The following is an 18,653-nucleotide window of genomic DNA, read 5'->3' as shown; positions in this document are numbered from 1 at the left end:
AGCCAACCCAGCTGCCACCGACTACCATTAGAGAAAGCGTCGCTTAAGCGATGCAAGAAAGGGTTTGAACTCTCGGAAGCGCACACGAGTAAGTCAAAAGATACTTTTAACTGAAATTCGCTTAAGCTCTCTCAAGTAAAAAAGAAAAATTTAAAGCAAAAATAGATCAAAGAACACATGTTTCAGACAATGTAATTAGTTTGAGTAAATTTTAAATGGCTTAAACGAATTTTGATAGAGCTTGAACTAGCTTTTTACAAATCCAGCGAAACTAATTTAGCTTAAGCGAGTTTTATCCGCTTAAGCGAATGTATCAGAAAATGCATTGACCTGTAGAATAGCTTAAGCAAAGATTTGTAACTTAAGCAAAAATAGACTAGAGAGGCATGCTTTTCAGTCACCTATTTTGTTTAAGCTATTCTTGCCTCGTTCAAGCCAAGACCAACAAATTTAATTATTGTCAAGCGAATTTAAAACAGAGAGCACATGTTTTAGGCAGTGTGATTAGCTTGAGTGAATTTTAAATGGCTTAAGCGAATTTTGGTGGAGCTTGAGCTAGCGTTTTACAAATCCAACGAAACTTAATTAGCTTAAGCTAGTTTTATCTGCTTAAGCGAATTTTTAGAAAATGCATTAACCTGTACAACTTAATATAATCGCTTAAGCAAAGATTTGTAGCTTAAGCGAAATATATACGTGCTTGGACCATGTTCAAAAGAAATCAAGCCAGAATAGATTTCACTTAAGCAAAATTTGGTAGCTTAAGCGAAAGGTACAGAAAATCTGTAACATCCCCAATTCCGATTTACTCAACATGGATTGTTTGTTGTTATTTAGTGACTCTTTGCTTCATTTTTTTTTTACTCTGACTTAGTTCTTGTTACAAATTAAGATGTTTTCTGAGATTGGTTGATTTTTAGCTCATTTTTTTTTTAGTGTTGATTGTCCAATTGACTTATGTTCCTTGCTTACAGAAATTTTTATGTGCGATGATGTAATGATGATTGATACACTTTATATGTATGTATGAATAATTTTGTTTCATGGTCATGTAGTGGAATATTTTATAAACCTTAGGATAGCAAGACAAACTCTGGGACAAAATTTCCTTCTGATTAGAATAAGTGGACCCCGTTTTTATTATTATTGTTATTATTATTAGTGTTGCTATTATTATCCTCCTAATCCATTTTACTTGTTTATATTGTATTACTGTTTTTTAGGGTTTAGGGTTTATTTGAGAGAGGAGTTACTCGTGTGACTTTTTGTCTGCCCTAGCCGTTATTAATGACTCTCTCTCTCTACCATTAAATACTCACTTAACCCTAGTCACATTATACCCAAGCCTTTTTGTTTTCTCCTAACCATGTGCACTAAATCAACCATTTATTGTGAAATCACTCATCTTCACATTATGTTCACATGAAGCAAAAGGAACCCAAGAGACACCTTGCCTATTTAAGCCTTTCCCTCTTAAATATGGTAACCGAATTTTCATTTAATACCTGGGGGAGAGAGAGAGAATCAGCCTTAATGGCATAGATTTAAACCCTTCATAATAGTACTTAATGTAATTTTTCATTTTCCTAGTTACCCTAATTATGAGCAGCCATCCCACCATAATTCACCACAATTCATGTGGGAATTATTTGAACTTTCCCTTAAATGTGTAGCCAAAAACTTCATTAATGTTTGGAGAGAGAGAAAGACTAGCCTTAATCAAAATTTGAAGCTTTTGTTCATTGTCTTTAAACACACGTTCTTCATATTCCCAAGCAACCATCATAACTAGTCGTTTTCCCATAATCATGCATTTAAAATCGTGGTCATTCATTGAGAAATTCCCTAATAAATGTGCCTTGATCACACTTAATCGAGGAACCTCTCAACTACCTATTTAAACCGCCACTCAGCTCATTTAAATTGCCTCCCACCTGCATTTAAATCTCCATGGGAATATGGAGGGATTTGCACTTATTCCCTCCCTAAATAAATTCAAAAATTGTCGACCTACCTTAATTACTCACCCTAATCAAGGCCAACCCGCCATTCAGGAATTACCCCTTAATAATGATTAATTCTGAAAACGTGTTTATAGCATTAACCTTTGCCTTTTTCCACTTCCTCAAAACTCGTTGCATTTATTGCTCATTATGGAGGCGTTTTGCATGCACAAGGCTCCAAGGAGGCGTGACCTTTCAGAGGGGTAAACCAAGAGTCACATCCTTTCAAATGCATTAGACTTGGAGGGAGAAGATGCAAACCTTTGACTCTTTTCTCATTCTCATTCCAAGCAAGGTAAGGGAAGTTCTTGTTTGTGCTTAACTGTGTGTGGCTGTTTGTTTAAATAATGAACATTGCATGTGCCCTCTTTTCTCGCCCTCACCTCAAACTTTCACCAAAACTTGCATGTAAAAGATCTTCTCTCATCTCGTGATGATTCTGTTTGAATGATGTTGTAAAAATCATGTTTTGTGGCCTACATGAACGCGATCATGGTTGAGGTACTTTTGCATGTCAATGATGGTTTGGTATTTTCATAGTTCTTAACCATTCTTATTTTTCGGTTGGGTACAGAGGATGATTTTTAAAATAACATGTTGCTCTTTATCATTTTTATGATGTTCTTTATCTCTTTTCCAATCCATATTTTCCTGTATCTCATTGCATGTGGTTTTCCTTATGAAATTTACATATTTTCTCTCTGTCTACACCTATCTTGACGAAAACCATAGGAAGAACCTAATTCCTTCTCTTGTTTCCACTTGGTCGAGAGCAAATAAACCACTTTTGTAAAACTTAAGATTTTATCACTAACTCTAAATCAAACATGCATGGAGTTGAAACCGCGGCTGCCCTGTGTGAAAATTCTAATATTATTCACTTAAAACATGTATTTTTCCTTCTAATATTTTCTGAAAAGTTATTATAGTTATTTTCATTTTTCCCTCTCTCTTTTTTCTCCTTTCGTGTTTGTTTTTTTGAAACAGTATGTGTATATGCATGATTGTTTCTATTTTTGAACATGTTCTAAAAATCCATTTAGAGAAAAGGATAAAAAAAATAGTAACATTTCCATTCCATTATGGTTGATATTATTGCTTTATGGTGGTTAATCATCTGGTTCTGATTATTATGATTTGCTTGTTGTGTTCACTTTGAACTGAGAAAATGATTGCCAAGTATAATGTTTTCTCTGCTACTTAAGTGTGTCATTCGAGAATGACAACATTGAAAATTGAGAAATTTTAAGTGTGTATATAGTAGTTGTTTGAGTTATTCTTATCCATGGAGGTGAAAGGGGGAGTCAAGGTCACAGTTTGGCACAGCTGAGAAATGTGGAGTGTTCAGGTTCAAGAGAAAGACCTTGGGGGTAGTGAAAGGGGTTGCTCCAATGGCGAGTAATAGCTCACCGTGGTTGGGACACGTCGCCAGCAAGCCTTCACTAATCCTGATGAAAGCAAGCATTGTTGAGGATCATGGTAGAACTCATTCTTGAGGAATAAAGATGAATTGGAGGGAAAAATATTCTTGTGTATATGTGTACTTGGTGTCCTTGTAGGGAATAAGGGTCTCTGATCACCTTGACTGTAGGAAATGCTGGGAACTTGAGAAAGTAATGATTGCATGAGCAGCATACATTTCATTTATGATTTTGTTTGACTTTATTGTTTGTGTCGAAATTGACTGTGTGAAATTGGATGTGGATTCCAAAAATAAGTGTTTCTTTAAATTCTAATTCTTTTATTCCTTTTCATTCTTTTTGCTTGATTCGATGATTAGTAAATTTTTTTATGTTGAACTCACCCTTTCTGTTGTATTTCTTTTGTGTTGTATTCTCTTGTGTGTTTGCATGACTGTATGGCAGATGGATCCACAACGGGCGATGATTTAGTGAACAGACTCCAGAGAGAGAGGTATGGACTTATGATCCAGCGACGCACCGTCTTGTGTACAAGGGAATGATCACTCTGAACTTGGAACCCATCGCTAAAGAAAGCTGAAAACCCTACTAGAACGACTACCTTCTCGCCGACATTCAAAATTAAATAAAAAATAATAAAACAAGTTATATGATTCTTTCATATAAATTTAATGTTTTATTCAACTTTTATTTTTAATATATATATTCAACTTAAAGTAAAGCTAACTTAGTGAAACTACTATTATGCATTAACTTCCAATGAACTGACAACAATTTGGAGGACAAGTTTATTATATCTTTCTTGTCAAGTTTGGATGATTCTAAAGTTCTCTCATTTGTTGCAAAAAGTAAAAGTATTAAAATATTATAAACCGTAGATAAAAATGTAATGGTCCAAAATAAGATATATATTCGACTCATATCATTTAACATGACTAATGTAAATTTTTCTCATGATAAAAATATGTCAAAAGGAGTGTAGTAGAGATTGAGAAAATATATATGCATACGAGAATTTGCTATTTTGAACTTCAACTTGTCTAGTTATATTTTGTTACTGTCAAGTAAGTGCATTATATAGTTGATTTTGACCAAGCAATTACATTCTTTTTCTAATAAAAAAAAACAAAATATTACAGAAAATCAATTGATGATGACTTTCTTACTTTTTTACTTTTTGTCCATTATACAGAAAATTCAACACTGTTGAATCCGTTGCAACCAAGTTGTAAGGAAGTGAGTTTGGAATATTCTTGTGGAAGTGTGGATGAAAATGGAGCAAAGAAATGTGGTTTATGTGAGAACCCAGAACTGTCGTTCTCTTGGGACACGGCTCACCCTTTTCAAAATCGTTCGCATGCACTAAAAAACTTTTGATCGTCGTGGTTGTATTATTCTTCATAAAACCTTAAATATTTACAATATGTTTGAGTTCTATAGTGAGTGGAAGATCATAGAAAAATTCCATTTGTTTTGAAATCTAATTTAGAAATACGTTGTGACTATTTAGATGTGAATAAAGCTGATGCTTTTACGTTCTTTCTCAGAGTTACTAAATTCCATCAAATATGTATTAGGAGAGCTTCTTTTTTCTTTTTTTCAGAAAGAGAGAAAAGTTAAGTGTAGGATCCACGAATATCATAACCCAAAGTTTATAGCCATATAAATAATTTATAAAATTAAAATATTTATTTAACAAATTAACTTTATAAATGACTGATTTATCTTAAATGACTTAAAGAACATATAATATTATATAATTATAATTAATTATATAAAAAGTTAATTTATATATATATATATATTTAAATATAAAATATTTTAAGTTACATATATTTTTAATATAAAATACATTTATACATAAGAGCTAGAAGAATAAAAAAAATTATAAAAGTAGAATAAAAGATTATAATATTAACTTATATACGTCAGATTTTAATTGTATAATAAATAAGTTATTTTAGAAAAATAAAAGATAAAAATATAATAAAAACATTGATAAAAATACTTATAAAAATTTGCTTTTAAAATTTATAATTTTTTTATTTTATATTTACTAAAAAGTTCTGCAAGCTTATTCATTAAGTCAATAAATTATAAATTTGTCAATAAGTTATAAGCTATTCTTATTAATTATAATTATAATCATAATTTCTTTATTAAAAATCTGATAGGCGAACTAGTCAATTTTAATTTTTTATTTTAAAAATAATTAATTATAAATTATGTGAAAAAATAATATTAAAATATATAACTAAATTTTTATAAGATAAAATAAACTCTCTTTGCCCTTAAATATCTTAATAGCCGAAATTACATCATTATAACCTTTTATTAAAAAAACTCAAAGTAAAAAAAGGTAAAAATGTTGCTCTCTCTCGCTTGTTCTCTCTCCATGCTAAGATTTTATATATTAGATTAGATATTTGCCCAACAATCTTATCAGGCAACGAGCAAGGTGAGATTCCTCTCTTGTAAGTGACTTCCTCTTCTTCCATTACTTATTATTATTATTATTATTATTATTATTATTATGATTGGCTTGAATATGATGTAAATTCTTATATTTTGTGAAGTGTTAATTTTATTTTTGTAAAAAATTAATTCTACTCTAATTTTTAAAAATTTAACACTTTTTATATCTAATGACTAAGTAAAAAGTTATTCTGCCAAAAAAAATTTTGTATTACATGTCAGTTTTTTTAATCTTACGTCAATAAAAGAGACAAAAAAGCTGAATTTAAAAAAAATTAAGAAATAGAAACTAAAATTAAAAATTTAAGAAGTAAAGTAAATTTAAGCCAAAAAGATTTTTATGGAAGCTTTTTTTATGTAGATTTTTTTGTTTGACCTGACCCTTTTTTATTTTAGATCTTTCAATTTTTTTTTATTTTTGCTTTATATTTTTTTAGTAAAATTAGGTTTTTTTTCATCTACCTTTACGATAAGTTTTAATTTTGTTATTTAACTATTTTTTATTTTATTTTGATCTTCTAAATTTTAAAAACACTTTAAATAGGTTATTTGTCATATGTTAAATTTTTTTACATAAATACTATTCATTTTTTCTAATTTCTTTCTCCTCACATCTTCTTCTTCCTCCCCCTTTTTATTTATCTTCCCCTTCTATTTATTTTTTTTCTTTTTCATCTCTCTACTAAGATATTTTTTTAAAAAAAGACAATAATACCTAGTTAACATTTGGGTTAGGAAACTAAAAAGCTTGGATTGCACATATGTTAACATTGCTGCTTATAAATGTTTCAACCAATAATTATATGGGCTCCTCCTACCTTTGCTTTTGGAATTTTTTACTATGCACCACTATCTTTTAAAAAAAAATTCTCACACAATAGAAGGACGAATAAAAGAAGAAGAAAAAGAATAAAAAAGAAAAATAAGGAAGAAATGAGAGCATAAAGAATTACAGATTTAAGAAAAAGAATAAACAAGTAGAAAAAGATTAAAAGAAATTAAGAAAATTAACATTTATTATAATAAATGACTTATTTAAAATGTTTTTAAAAATTAAACGACTAAAATAAATTAAATAATAATTGACGGATGAAATCAAAAAATATCTAAAACCTGTAAGATAAAAATATTAACTTTTTCTTTTAAACTAAGATATAATACCATATTAAAAGTTTGAAAATAAATCTGATTTGTAAGTGTGAGAAAAAATTATAAACGATAAGTTTGAGTAAATTGTTTATCTGAAAATACCTTAACAATTTAGACTCATAATTTTCTTTCATTATGCTTTATAATTTGTTATTAACTTACCCATCTTGGACCATCATCAAACATTTCTAATTAATTGGTATATGTTAGTAGTAACGGTGCACCGGGGTCAAGTTATAAGGATGATCAAGTCATCTAAGCAAATTAGAGAAGATTGGTTTAGACTAGAAAAGATATGAATATCTCATTGAATTAGGTGAGATTGCATATCATGAAAGTCAATGACAGCACTACCCTCTCTTGTACGAGTCATTAACAATACATGATGAAATCAGTTGGATCTTCCCATTAAATGGCCAATGACATTCCATTGACACAAATGTAGAGTTGTGGGCATAAGTAAATTGACTAGATGGGCCTTGCTCCTTTTCGCACCAAAAATAGAGTTGGCATAACCTGATTAATTAATTGGAGTTAGTCCATTGTAAATTTCTATATATACTTACCCCTAATCTAAATCTAACAGGTGCAACTCTAGTGTTACATTACATTTTGGTAAGCCAACACACCGAAGGGTATAATCAATGGTGAAGCAAACTCCATCTGCAATGATCACTCTGCTTCTTCTCCTCTTCATTTTAACAGGTACACATTCTCAGCTAACATAACATCAAACTATTTGGCTTTTATTTTCATTTTATTGGTTGGTGTGTTGGTGATATAGTTATGTAAATGTTGCAGAAGTAGTGAAAGGGGCTGAGAAGTCACATGGAATGAAACTGTTTGTTTTTGGAGACTCCTACGTTGACACAGGAAACTTTTTGAAATCACCATCATATAAGCTTCCTAGTGGAATCACTTTTCCTGGTAATCCTGCTGGAAGGTTCTCTGATGGTCATGTCCTCACCGATTACGTTGGTATACCTTTCCTCTCTCTCCCTCTATATATATACAATATATACTTCCAATTTCGGACCAAAGGATTAAGTACTTCTAATTTCTGCTTTAATTGCTGATTCTACACCATATTGTGTGTACTTAATTACTAACACGCCTTAACGTTAAAGTAATATTTGTTAGTATAATTTTTCTAACAATGATCAAAATATTAGTATAAATTTATAAGTTTTATACTAACATTATAATATAGTATACTAACTAAAAACTTCTGCAAATATAAAAAATTGGCATATACTACAATATATTAAATTATACTGATATTGTTGTACATGCAGCTTCCTATCTGAAAATTAGATCCCCGACACCATATATATTAAGAAATTCCTCAGACCTACAATATGGTATGAACTTTGCTCATGGAGGGACTGGTATTTTCGATACTTTTGTTGATGGACCAAACATGACTGTCCAAATCGACGATTTTGAAAAGCTAATTGAACAAAATGTCTATACCAAACACGACCTAGAATCCTCAGTTGCTCTTGTGAACGCTGCGGGTAACGACTATGCTACTTTTCTACAACGAAATCACGGGAGCCTTCAGGTGAGTGGTTAAGCTAATTGTTTATGTCTACATGCATCTTTTGGTATAGTTTGTTGATCCAATTCTCTACTACTGTTCTTTTATTCCGACTAAATTAGAAATATCTAGAAGATTTAATTTATGTTAATTTCTCATAGTCCTTCCTGTTTGTGTAACATATCCACTGGTTCTTAATGATGCATGCACGTAGGCTAACCCCAATCGTTTATTTAAATATATATTTTTAAAAAAAATATGTTCTTTTTTATTTCAATAAAAAAAATCTCATGTTTTGAAGGTTTACACTATGCTATTATATTAACATTTAATATAGTGATACTATATATTAATATTTTTATTAATGAAATTATTTGTTAATATAATATATTATATTATTAATATAAACTCACCATGTTTATATTAATAATTTATATATTTTTTATAGTATTCTAACAAAGATTAATCCATATGATAATTATATGCAGTAAAACAGTATTATATCTTTCGTGCGTTTTTCTACGCGTGGCAGGGTATAAATGTCCTCACTGCATCCCTCATTAAGCAAATGTCTTTAAACCTTAGACGCATCCACAGCTTGGGAGTAAACAAAATAGCAGTTGGGTTATTAGAGCCTATAGGTTGTATGCCCGTGTTAACTGCGGCATCTTCGTATGAGAAATGCATTGAGCCTTTAAACTTGGTCTCCCAAAATCACACCCAAACTTTGCTTCAAACTGTGCACCAACTTAACAAGGAAATGGGAAAATCTGTTTTTCTGACACTAGACCTATACAACTCTTTCCTCTCCATAATTGCAACATTGCAAAAAAAGCGTGCTGGTAAGTTTTCCTTGTGCTTTCACCAAAGATCACTATACTTTCCTGCATTGTTTTTTTTTAAAAGGTTTTCCATGTTCCAATTAAACTGTTCCAATAAAATATTTTCAGAAAATCCAACGCTGATGAATCCGTTGCAACCATGTTGTGAGGGAGTGAGCTTAGAACATTCATGCGGAAGTGTCGACGAGAAAGGAACAAAGAAATATTCTTTATGTGAAAAACCGGAGCTTTCTTTCTTTTGGGAGACAGTGCATCTTTCTCAAAATGGTTGGCATGCGATATACTTGATTTTGCAATCTTCTCTTGCCAAACTTAAAGAGGAAAATTTCTGATCCTTATGGAATTATATTATCTTAGCATATATTTACTGCTTCGTAAAGCCTTAATTACGATGTTATGGTTGAATTATTGAGTTGAACATATCATACCAGAAATCAATATGTGTAAAACCTCATGTGATGTTTTCCCATCCAGCTTCTATTGCAATGGTAATTATGGACCTGATATTAACTAATAATCCTGTATTGTCAAGCGTAAACTATATATAACATTCGTACGTTTGAGTCTATTCGAAAATTTCAAATTAAACCAATTAAATTAATTTGGTTTTTACATGTTTATTAGGTCCGATCAAAAATGAATAATTAAAGCCGGAACATTATTAATTCAGTTCTTAAGTTTATGTTTTCTGAAACTGAATCAACAAAGTCAATTTGATCTGTATTTTATTTTATTGAAACATTTTCTCTTCATCATGTTTTTATATTTATGGTTATGAGATTTGGGTTTTAAATATGATTTCTCTCTGTGACCCTTTTTATCTTTTCGTGACGAGCTCGTGTATATTTTTCATATTTTTAGTCAAGTTTATTATATTATTATGAATTATATTATAAGTTGTCAACTCAATAATCTAAATTGAACTATATATAACTCGTTTTTTTTTTTATTAAATTGGTTTCAAATTTATCGATAATTTTTTTCAAAACTAAACTAATTAATTTAAATTTTATATCTTCTGATCCTCAATCAAATTGATTCATATACGACCCAAAATCTGAATGAAAAGGGGCCATGACACTTTAAAAAATCATAAAAGAAATGAAGAGCACGTTTAATTTTTATTTTAAAAATAATTTTCTATCTTTAAAAATAAAATATAATACAAATTTATATTGTATTTTAAAAAACAGAAAATAAAAATCATACATTACGTGACCAATCACCGTACGTATGATATAATTCCCCAAAATTACCCCCAAAACCAATAGACACCAGCAAAGCTTATTACTGGAAAAGCTAATACTTGAAGATGTCATTGTCATCGGCAAAATTTAATGCTATGCTCTTCGGCCTTTTTTTAATCAAAATAAAATATTTTAAAATATATTTATTTAAATAATATTATTTAATAATTAATTATCAAAATAGATAAATTCAACTGTATAAAAAATTGTTAAATAAAAGTAACAGGCTCTACCAGGGGCACCCTAAGGCCATGTAGGTAAGGCAAGAGCTTTAGTCTCTCCAAAATATTTTTTTTAGTTTTAATATATTTTTAAAAATTAAATTTAAAAATAATTTTTAATTTAAATATTTAATTTAATTATTAAATTTTTATTAATATTATAAATAATATTTAATTAATCGTAATTCTCAACTAATAATAATGAATTATTTTATTAATAAAAAAAGTCTCATTTTTTAAAGCTGCATGTATGTTGCATTTTGAGTGTTTGGCACTTTTAAGTATTATAATTTAATATTTTTATTTTATTTTTAACTAAAATTTGATTTATAGTTTTTATTTATGATAAAATTTAAATTTAAAATTCATATTTTAATTTTTTATGCATTAATTAAATCTTAAATTCAAATTTTAAATTTTAGTTTCTTTCTATTTTGACTGAAGTTTAAATTCAAAATTTGAATTGTATAATTTCAAATTTTAGACAAAATTCAAGCAAATTAAAATTTTAATTAATGTGATAAAAAATTTAATTTTAAAGTTTAGTTAAAGTGAAAGAAAATTTTAAATTTGAATAAATATAAAAATAAAAATTCAAATTTAAATTAAGGTAGAAAATACATGAAACAAAGAGAATATAACATGTGTCATAACACTATATTATGAATGACATTAGCCACACATATAGACTGTGACGGATGTCTAATGTGTTTTGCCGTTATTTTTATTTAACACTTCTTAAATACAGATGATTCACTTATTTTAATGATTAATTTTTAAATAATTTTATTAAAATAAATATTGTTAAAAATTATATTAAACAAGATAAGAGATTAATTGTCTATTATTTTATTCTATTTTTATTATATTCTATATATTTATTAAACGGACTCTTAGATCTATTTTTTTAAAATAAAATTGAACAAGTTAAAATAATATTGTTTTAGTAATTTTAATTAAAATAGTTTTCACCGCTAATCACTACTTAAAAAATTATTTGTATAAAAATGAGAATGGAATTTTGACGAATTTGAATGCAAAAATCTAGTAAAGTCAGTTTTGAACAAATTAGAAACAAGAAGGTAGGCTACATAAAGAAAGGGATACGTAATCGCATACGATAAGGTTCTGTTGTCAACTAGGGACGGCCCGTTCTACCATGACCCCGTCAATTGGGTTCAATCCTTCTCATTTTCTCTTTTGGTTGAACGGCTTGAAATTTTAAAAACAAAATAACATAAATTAAATAAAAATATTATATATATATATATATATAATTAAATTATAATGTACGGGTTAAATTAATTATCAGACTTAACAAATTCTTAATTAAATTTTTATGATTTTTTAAAATTGAAAAAATATTCTATATTTTTTATTAGAATAATTATAAAATTAATATTATATTAAACATGTATCGTAAATAGTAAAAATTAATAGTCTATCTTAATATTATTAACTTTTATGATATTTAAACTATGTAATGCTATTTAAATGTATAAAATTCCTTTCAAATTTATGGGTGAAGAAGCGCACCAATTTTAACCCGTTTTACAATTCTAATGGTCAACCTAACCTCAGCAGACCAACGTTGTTGTTTCTCTCACCTCACCAGCCCCCAAAACTGTCGCTGCCTCTGTTTTTTGCTTATAAATTAAGCAACTCTCTCAAACCCATTCTCCATCTTATCAATTTTCATCTTCTTTTTCTTTCTCTTCCGTCTTCCCTTAACCATGTCTCAGGTCAGCACCTTTTCTTTCCTGGCTCTTATTTCCGCTGACTTTCGCTTTTGCAATTATTTCCCCTCTTTTCTCTGATTCGTCGTTCCTGGCGTTTGAGGTGTCTGCAATTATTGTTATTGTTTTATGAAATTATTATGATTCCAGGAATTTTTTATTTTTAAAAATTAGGAATTCCGGTGCAACGACTTAATTGGGAGAAAATTTTTGCATATGCATTTGGTTTTCATCTACCATCGGTTCTCTTGTTTCTCTATAAGCCATTTTGAGTAGTCCAGCTCCATGGTTTCTTGTAACACATCTATATCTATCTTTTACTCTGACAATTGAGGGATATGATTGCTTCTTATGCTCTGGAGTTTTTGAATTTGAATATTATCTGTTAGTGTTGGTAAAAGTTCAAATCTTATACTAAGGCTGATCGGTCCTTTTTTGTTTGCTAAGAATGTTTAGATTATGGCCTGATATATTCTTCTTTTACGAGGTAATTAGAATCTGTCTGGATGATCTAAGGAAGTTGTTGCATGCCCTTGTGTTCAAAGTTTTGTTTTTCATTTAAAGCTTGTAGGCATTGCTTTCAATTTGTATTTGCAGCCTTTATATATGAATCAACATTGGCTACTTTCTTTTGTTTATCTTGACTTGTATATTTTTTGCATTCTAATTATGTTAGCACACGTTTCTTGAATTCAATATATGAATGTGTTTATTTTACATGTGGGTATTGGGGATTAAGAATTAAGATGATTATTTATTCTTTTCACTCTCCCTCTCTCTTTATCTGACAAATTTCTCATTATGATTGTAGACTGTTGTCCTCAAAGTTGGAATGTCCTGTGAAGGCTGTGTTGGAGCAGTGAAGAGAGTTCTGGGAAAGTTGGATGGTATGTTAAATCCCTTGGATTGAAGTTGCCATTATTGCATTTAACATCATTTTAATTAATTATTAGTCCAATATTGACATGAAAATGGTATTGAAATGAAAATGGTTATCTTACACTAGCTACTTTAGTTTGTAGTTCTATGCCTTTTGTCAATTTTTATCAAATGAAGATATGTTGTATGTGTGACATCCAGGTTGTCATAAGTTTGTCGTTTCGAATATGTGTCAGCTGTTTCTTAGTTTCTTTGATTCTGAAGCCTCCTTCCCTTTCTTATCGGTTTTAAAACTGTGCGTTCTGTGACATATGCCTTTGCCTGACTTTAAGTTAGTAGAACATTCTGAGGTCATTGGTAATGTTAAATAGCTCAAAGCTCTTGTGAATACTCTTCTCTCTGTACTTAATGTCTCCTATTGGATGCTTCATGTTTGTGATTAATTCTTGGAAATCATTAATAATATCCTGCACAGGTTCTTAATTACTTTCTGTTAATTCTGGTTACTAGAATGTAACTGAATTTGATTTAGTTTCTTCATAGAGCTGTTTACAGCCTTCGTTAGGTGATCTCTTTTCATAATTCATTCTATTTTTTAATTCAGAAAATTCTGGTTTGATATTTTAACCCCATTTTCTCCACTTCCTGTGCACCTGTCATGGGTGTTGAACTTAGAAGTTATTTTCTTGAAACTCTGTCCATATTAGATGCATTTGGTGTATATGCTATGTTTCTTATCTTTAATTCAAGTGTCATATCTAAGGATCCTTTCGTTCATTTCTTAAATATGGATAAATATGTCAAAAAGAAAAGGAAGGGCATGTATATAAATATGCTAAATTAACACCTTCTCTGGCATATAATCTGACCTTTACAAGTTTTGTTCTGAAATCTTCCCTTTCAATCATGATTACTAGTCTGCCACCAACTAGGTTGGAAGCTTCTCTTTCCTTTACATGTTGATTTTTTCTTTTCCATGTCCTTTGTCAGAGTGTTGTTAATCAAAGCATTTGTGTTTCTTGTATCAACAAAAAATTTCCACTTCCCCTTCTTCACCTATATATTTTGATTTTGGTGCCTGCTTGTTTCTTGTTTATGTATATTTTCGCTTACTGGATGGAAAATTGGCTACAATCAATTATATCTATAAGAAAATAATGGAAAGTTTCAAAAATTATTTGTTTCTATGATTTTTGTTCCCTGGGTAAAAGAATATGATAGAATTAAACACACGAAGGTGGAATCGTAGCATGGATTGAAGTCATTGCTTTGATAGTAAACCAGTCAAAGTTCCTCTTCCAATGTTGGATACTAATAAGTAGTGCTCTTATTTACAGGTGTGGAATCATATGACATTGATTTAAAGGAACAGAAGGTGGTAGTGAAGGGAAATGTCCAGCCAGACACAGTTCTGCAGACTGTCTCTAAGACTGGCAAGAAGACTAGCTTCTGGGAAACTGAAGCACCTTCTGAAACCAAAGCTTAACTGTTGCTGAAAACAGTTAACTCTATCCTATGTGGGATAATTAGCTCTGTGAATCAAAAACTATTTGTTGGACTGGCAAAAACAACATCTTGCCTGATGTATTTTATTATGCCAAAACAAAGTCTGTCGTATATTACTGTTTTTATTTACTGTGATGCTTTATTATTTAATGTGCTTTGTGGAGAATTTGACTTCTTTTGGCTCTCTTTATACTGATTTTCTTTGCTCTATCAATCAATTCAACCTGCGAATATCTCTAACCACAACAGACAAAGTATGATTTATTGAGGAAGTACAAGCAATTGAAAAAGAAATCTGAAAAACATGAAGAAATTATACTTAATTTTGATGGAATGGATTTATCTATATCAATACAACTGACAAGTACTTTCTACCATGTCCGTCAGCAAACCATATACCTTGAATCCTTTCCTTAAACCCAACTGGCTGATAAGGTGCTGCTAGATGATGATCATGTTGTAGCGTATGCCCCAGGAATAGTTTATGCATTCAGTTCCAAGTGCATTATTGAACCAGTCTCAAATCCTCCAATATATGTATTCCACTAGAAAGAGTTCCATTATTAACATATTATACTGTAATTATCAATTCTGTCCATTTCATTGTCTTTTTGCTCTGTCCACTTATATAGAAATTTTTTATTTTTCTATAGAATTATTTAATTAATTGATTGACAACAAATATATAAATAAATAAAATAAATGATATTTAATTTTAATATTATATTAATATAATATTATGTGTTCAAGTTGTTTAATATAAATTAATTAGTTGTCCAGTTAATTTTTCAAATAACTTCAATTTCTTAAATTGTTTATATAAATATGAACTTTAATTTGAGTTATTTTACACCAACAGTTGTAATAACGTGTTAAAAAGAACAGAAATGTCTGAGAAAATTACGTCATATAAAATTTCCATTACTATAGTAAAATTTTTGCAAGTTTTATGTACGTAACTTCCATTTTTAGCTCAAATTGTTGGGTACATCCATTTTGTATAAAACTTCCTTGTGAAGATCAAAGGATTATGTCACACCTTCTTGGGTCTATTCAGATAATATGGATATACCATAGCCCAAATTCTTGGCGTTCTTGGCGTTCTTGGCGATGGAGAAATCGATGTCGTATTGTACTTGTGCTGATTGTAATGTATCTATCTTTAGTGTACCCTCGTATTGTTCAGTGTGAATGTGATCCTTTTGTTTTGGATCGCTGTTTTCTTTGGGCTCTTTGTTTTGTCTCGCTTCATGGTGTATATCCGTAGGCCGAAAACAAATCCTCAATCTTTGTTGACAAAAAAAAGTCCTCAAAATTCAAATATTTGTTAGTTAAAAAAAGAAAAAAGATAACTACTGAGTGATAAAACCCTTCTATCTCTAATTTTGATTTTTTTTTTACTAGCAGTGATGTGATTTTAAAAAAATATTAACTCAACGATAAATATTTTTGGTCTAAAACTATCAGTATTCAAATAATACATTAGACATTCGACATTCGACTAATTCAGGTCATGCAATACTCTACCTAACTCATTATTTATCAATAATTGTACAAATATATATATATATATATATATCTTTTGTATTTTTATTTTTCCAACATTGACTCATTGTATAGGTTCTTTTTGTTAGGAATGAAGTCCCACATCGGTGGGAACTTCAAGTGGGGGCCCCTCCTTTACTTATATAAAGGGTAAGGGTCCATCAAATTAAAATCATCCCAAAATTTCTTCTCTCCCTCTCTCGTATCACACTAATCATATATATTTAGTAGTGGTGGTTCTTTATTTTGAGGGATAAATTTTAATAGAGAAGAATAGTATAATTTTTATTCTGTGATAATTTTCTGTTGCTTTTATTATCTCTAATCCGATCTTTCACATCAAAAAAGAGTTGTTACCGGAAAAGTTTGGTAGTGTGAAACTGCTATCTGAGAAAGGGTTCTGATTAGGAAAGATTTGGTATTTAAGAGTGTCTATAGTGACCCACATCTCTTTCCTGAGAATTTTTTGGTGTGTTAGTTCATGGTCTACCTGTGTTATTCCAGTACCTGTGTTATTCCAGTAGACAATACTATTCATAGTGAGAAGTACATAAGTCGGTATAATAAAGAGAGAAAATATGACAGCAAAATATGAGATAAAGAAATTTAATGGGAGTAATTTCTCCCTGTGGAAATTGAAGATAAGAGCAATTTTGAGAAAAGACAATTGTCTTGATGCAATTGAAGGCAGACCTGCAGATATTTCAGAAGAAAAATAGAGAGAAATGGATAACAATGTTGTTGCCAATTTGCACTTGGCATTAGCAGATTCAGTGTTATCTAGTGTTGCAGAGAAGAAGACTGCAAAGGAGATTTGGGACACACTGATCAAATTGTACGAGATCAAGTCACTTCACACCGAAATATTCTTAAAAAGGAAACTCTACACTCTTTGAATGAGTGAGTCCACACCTGTGACAGACCACATCAACAATCTGAATACGCTGTTTGCTCAACTTACAGCTTCAGATTTCAACATTGTAGAAAATGAACGTGCAGAACTTCTACTCCAGAGCTTGCCAGATTCATATGATCAACTCATCATCAATATTACAAACAACAACATCATTGGTCGTCTATCCTTTGATGATGTTGTTGGAGCAGTTCTTGAAGAAGAATCCAGGAGAAAGAATAAGGAAGATAGACTGGAAAATTCTAAACAGGCAGAAGCATTGACGATGATGAGAGGAAGATCAATGGAACGTGGTTCCAGTGGGAGCCAGAATCATGGTAGATCAAAATCTCAGAGAAGGAAGAACCTCAAATGCTACAACTGTGGCAAGAGAGGGCACGTGAAGAAAGATTATTGGAATAAGAAGAGTGGAGGAGGGAAGAATATTGAAGCATCAACCTCACAAGGTTGTGTTGTTAGTACCTCAGATGATGGTGAAATTCTATACAGTGAAGTAGTAAATTCTAGAGGCGGAAGACAACTCCATGAATGTTGGATATTGGATTCAGGTGCAACTTGGCACATGACTCCATGCCGAGATTGGTTTTCTACTTATGAACCTATCTCAGGAGGATCTGTATTCATGGGAAATGATCATGCCCTAGAAATTGTTGGAATTGGTACTGTCAAATTGAAAATATATGATGGTACCATTCGAACAATTCAAGGGGTACGACATGTGAAGGGTTTGAAAAAGAATCTATTGTCCATTGGGCAATTGGATGACCTCAAGTGCAAGATCCACATTGAAGGTGGGATCATGAAGGTAGTTAAAGGCAATTTGGTAGTGATGAAAGCAGAAAAGATCACAACCAATTTATACATGCTTTTGGGAGATACGTTGCAAGAAGTAGATGCATCAGTTGCAACAAGTCAAGAAGATAAAACACTGATGTGGCATCATAGACTCGGTCATATGTCAGAATGAGGTCTGAAAATTCTTGCGGAACGTAATCTCTTACCAGGGCTCAAAACGGTAACCTTACCATTTTGTGAACACTGTGTGACAAGTAAGCAGCATGGATTGAAGTTTGCCAAAGTGACTACAAGAAGCAAACACATACTAGACTTGATTCATTCTGATGTATGGGAATCACCGGAAGTATCTATTGGAGGAGCAAAATATTTTGTATCATT

The 18,653-nt window shown here is 30.4% G+C and overlaps 2 protein-coding genes across 2 annotated transcripts; both read left to right on the top strand.

Moving 5' to 3' along the window:
• Positions 1-7,692: 7,692 nt before the first annotated feature.
• LOC113871753 (GDSL esterase/lipase At5g03610-like) lies at positions 7,693-9,762 on the top strand. Its single transcript, XM_027508854.1, has 5 exons — positions 7,693-7,753; positions 7,850-8,026; positions 8,344-8,612; positions 9,121-9,430; positions 9,539-9,762. Exons 1-5 carry the CDS (start codon positions 7,693-7,695, stop codon positions 9,760-9,762), a joined length of 1,041 nt encoding a protein of 346 aa, XP_027364655.1.
• Positions 9,763-12,529: 2,767 nt separating this feature from the next.
• On the top strand, positions 12,530-15,179 carry LOC113873038 (copper transport protein ATX1). The gene is made up of 3 exons (XM_027510993.1): positions 12,530-12,640; positions 13,446-13,521; positions 14,851-15,179. Exons 1-3 carry the CDS (start codon positions 12,632-12,634, stop codon positions 14,997-14,999), a joined length of 234 nt encoding a protein of 77 aa, XP_027366794.1. The 5' UTR covers positions 12,530-12,631; the 3' UTR covers positions 15,000-15,179.
• Positions 15,180-18,653: the final 3,474 nt, after the last annotated feature.

The sequence above is a fragment of the Abrus precatorius genome, unplaced genomic scaffold (genome assembly GCF_003935025.1).
Source record: "Abrus precatorius isolate BTA unplaced genomic scaffold, Abrus_2018 Scaffold7, whole genome shotgun sequence".
Taxonomy (NCBI): Eukaryota; Viridiplantae; Streptophyta; class Magnoliopsida; order Fabales; family Fabaceae; genus Abrus; species Abrus precatorius.
Note: the sequence above shows the minus strand (reverse complement) of the source record. Positions and strands in the feature narration are given on the sequence as shown.

What these genes read in the sequence shown, in the direction of transcription:
- LOC113871753 (XM_027508854.1), top strand. Translation starts at nt 7,693, where the DNA reads ATGGTGAAGCAAACTCCATCTGCAATGATCACTCTGCTTCTTCTCCTC. An exon ending in TGTCCTCACCGATTACGTTG is followed by an intron (nt 8,027 to 8,343) that starts GTATACCTTTCC and finishes TTGTACATGCAG; the next exon opens with CTTCCTATCTGAAAATTAGA. An exon ending in GAAATCACGGGAGCCTTCAG is followed by an intron (nt 8,613 to 9,120) that starts GTGAGTGGTTAA and finishes TACGCGTGGCAG; the next exon opens with GGTATAAATGTCCTCACTGC.
- LOC113873038 (XM_027510993.1), top strand. An exon ending in AGTTCTGGGAAAGTTGGATG is followed by an intron (nt 13,522 to 14,850) that starts GTATGTTAAATC and finishes TCTTATTTACAG; the next exon opens with GTGTGGAATCATATGACATT.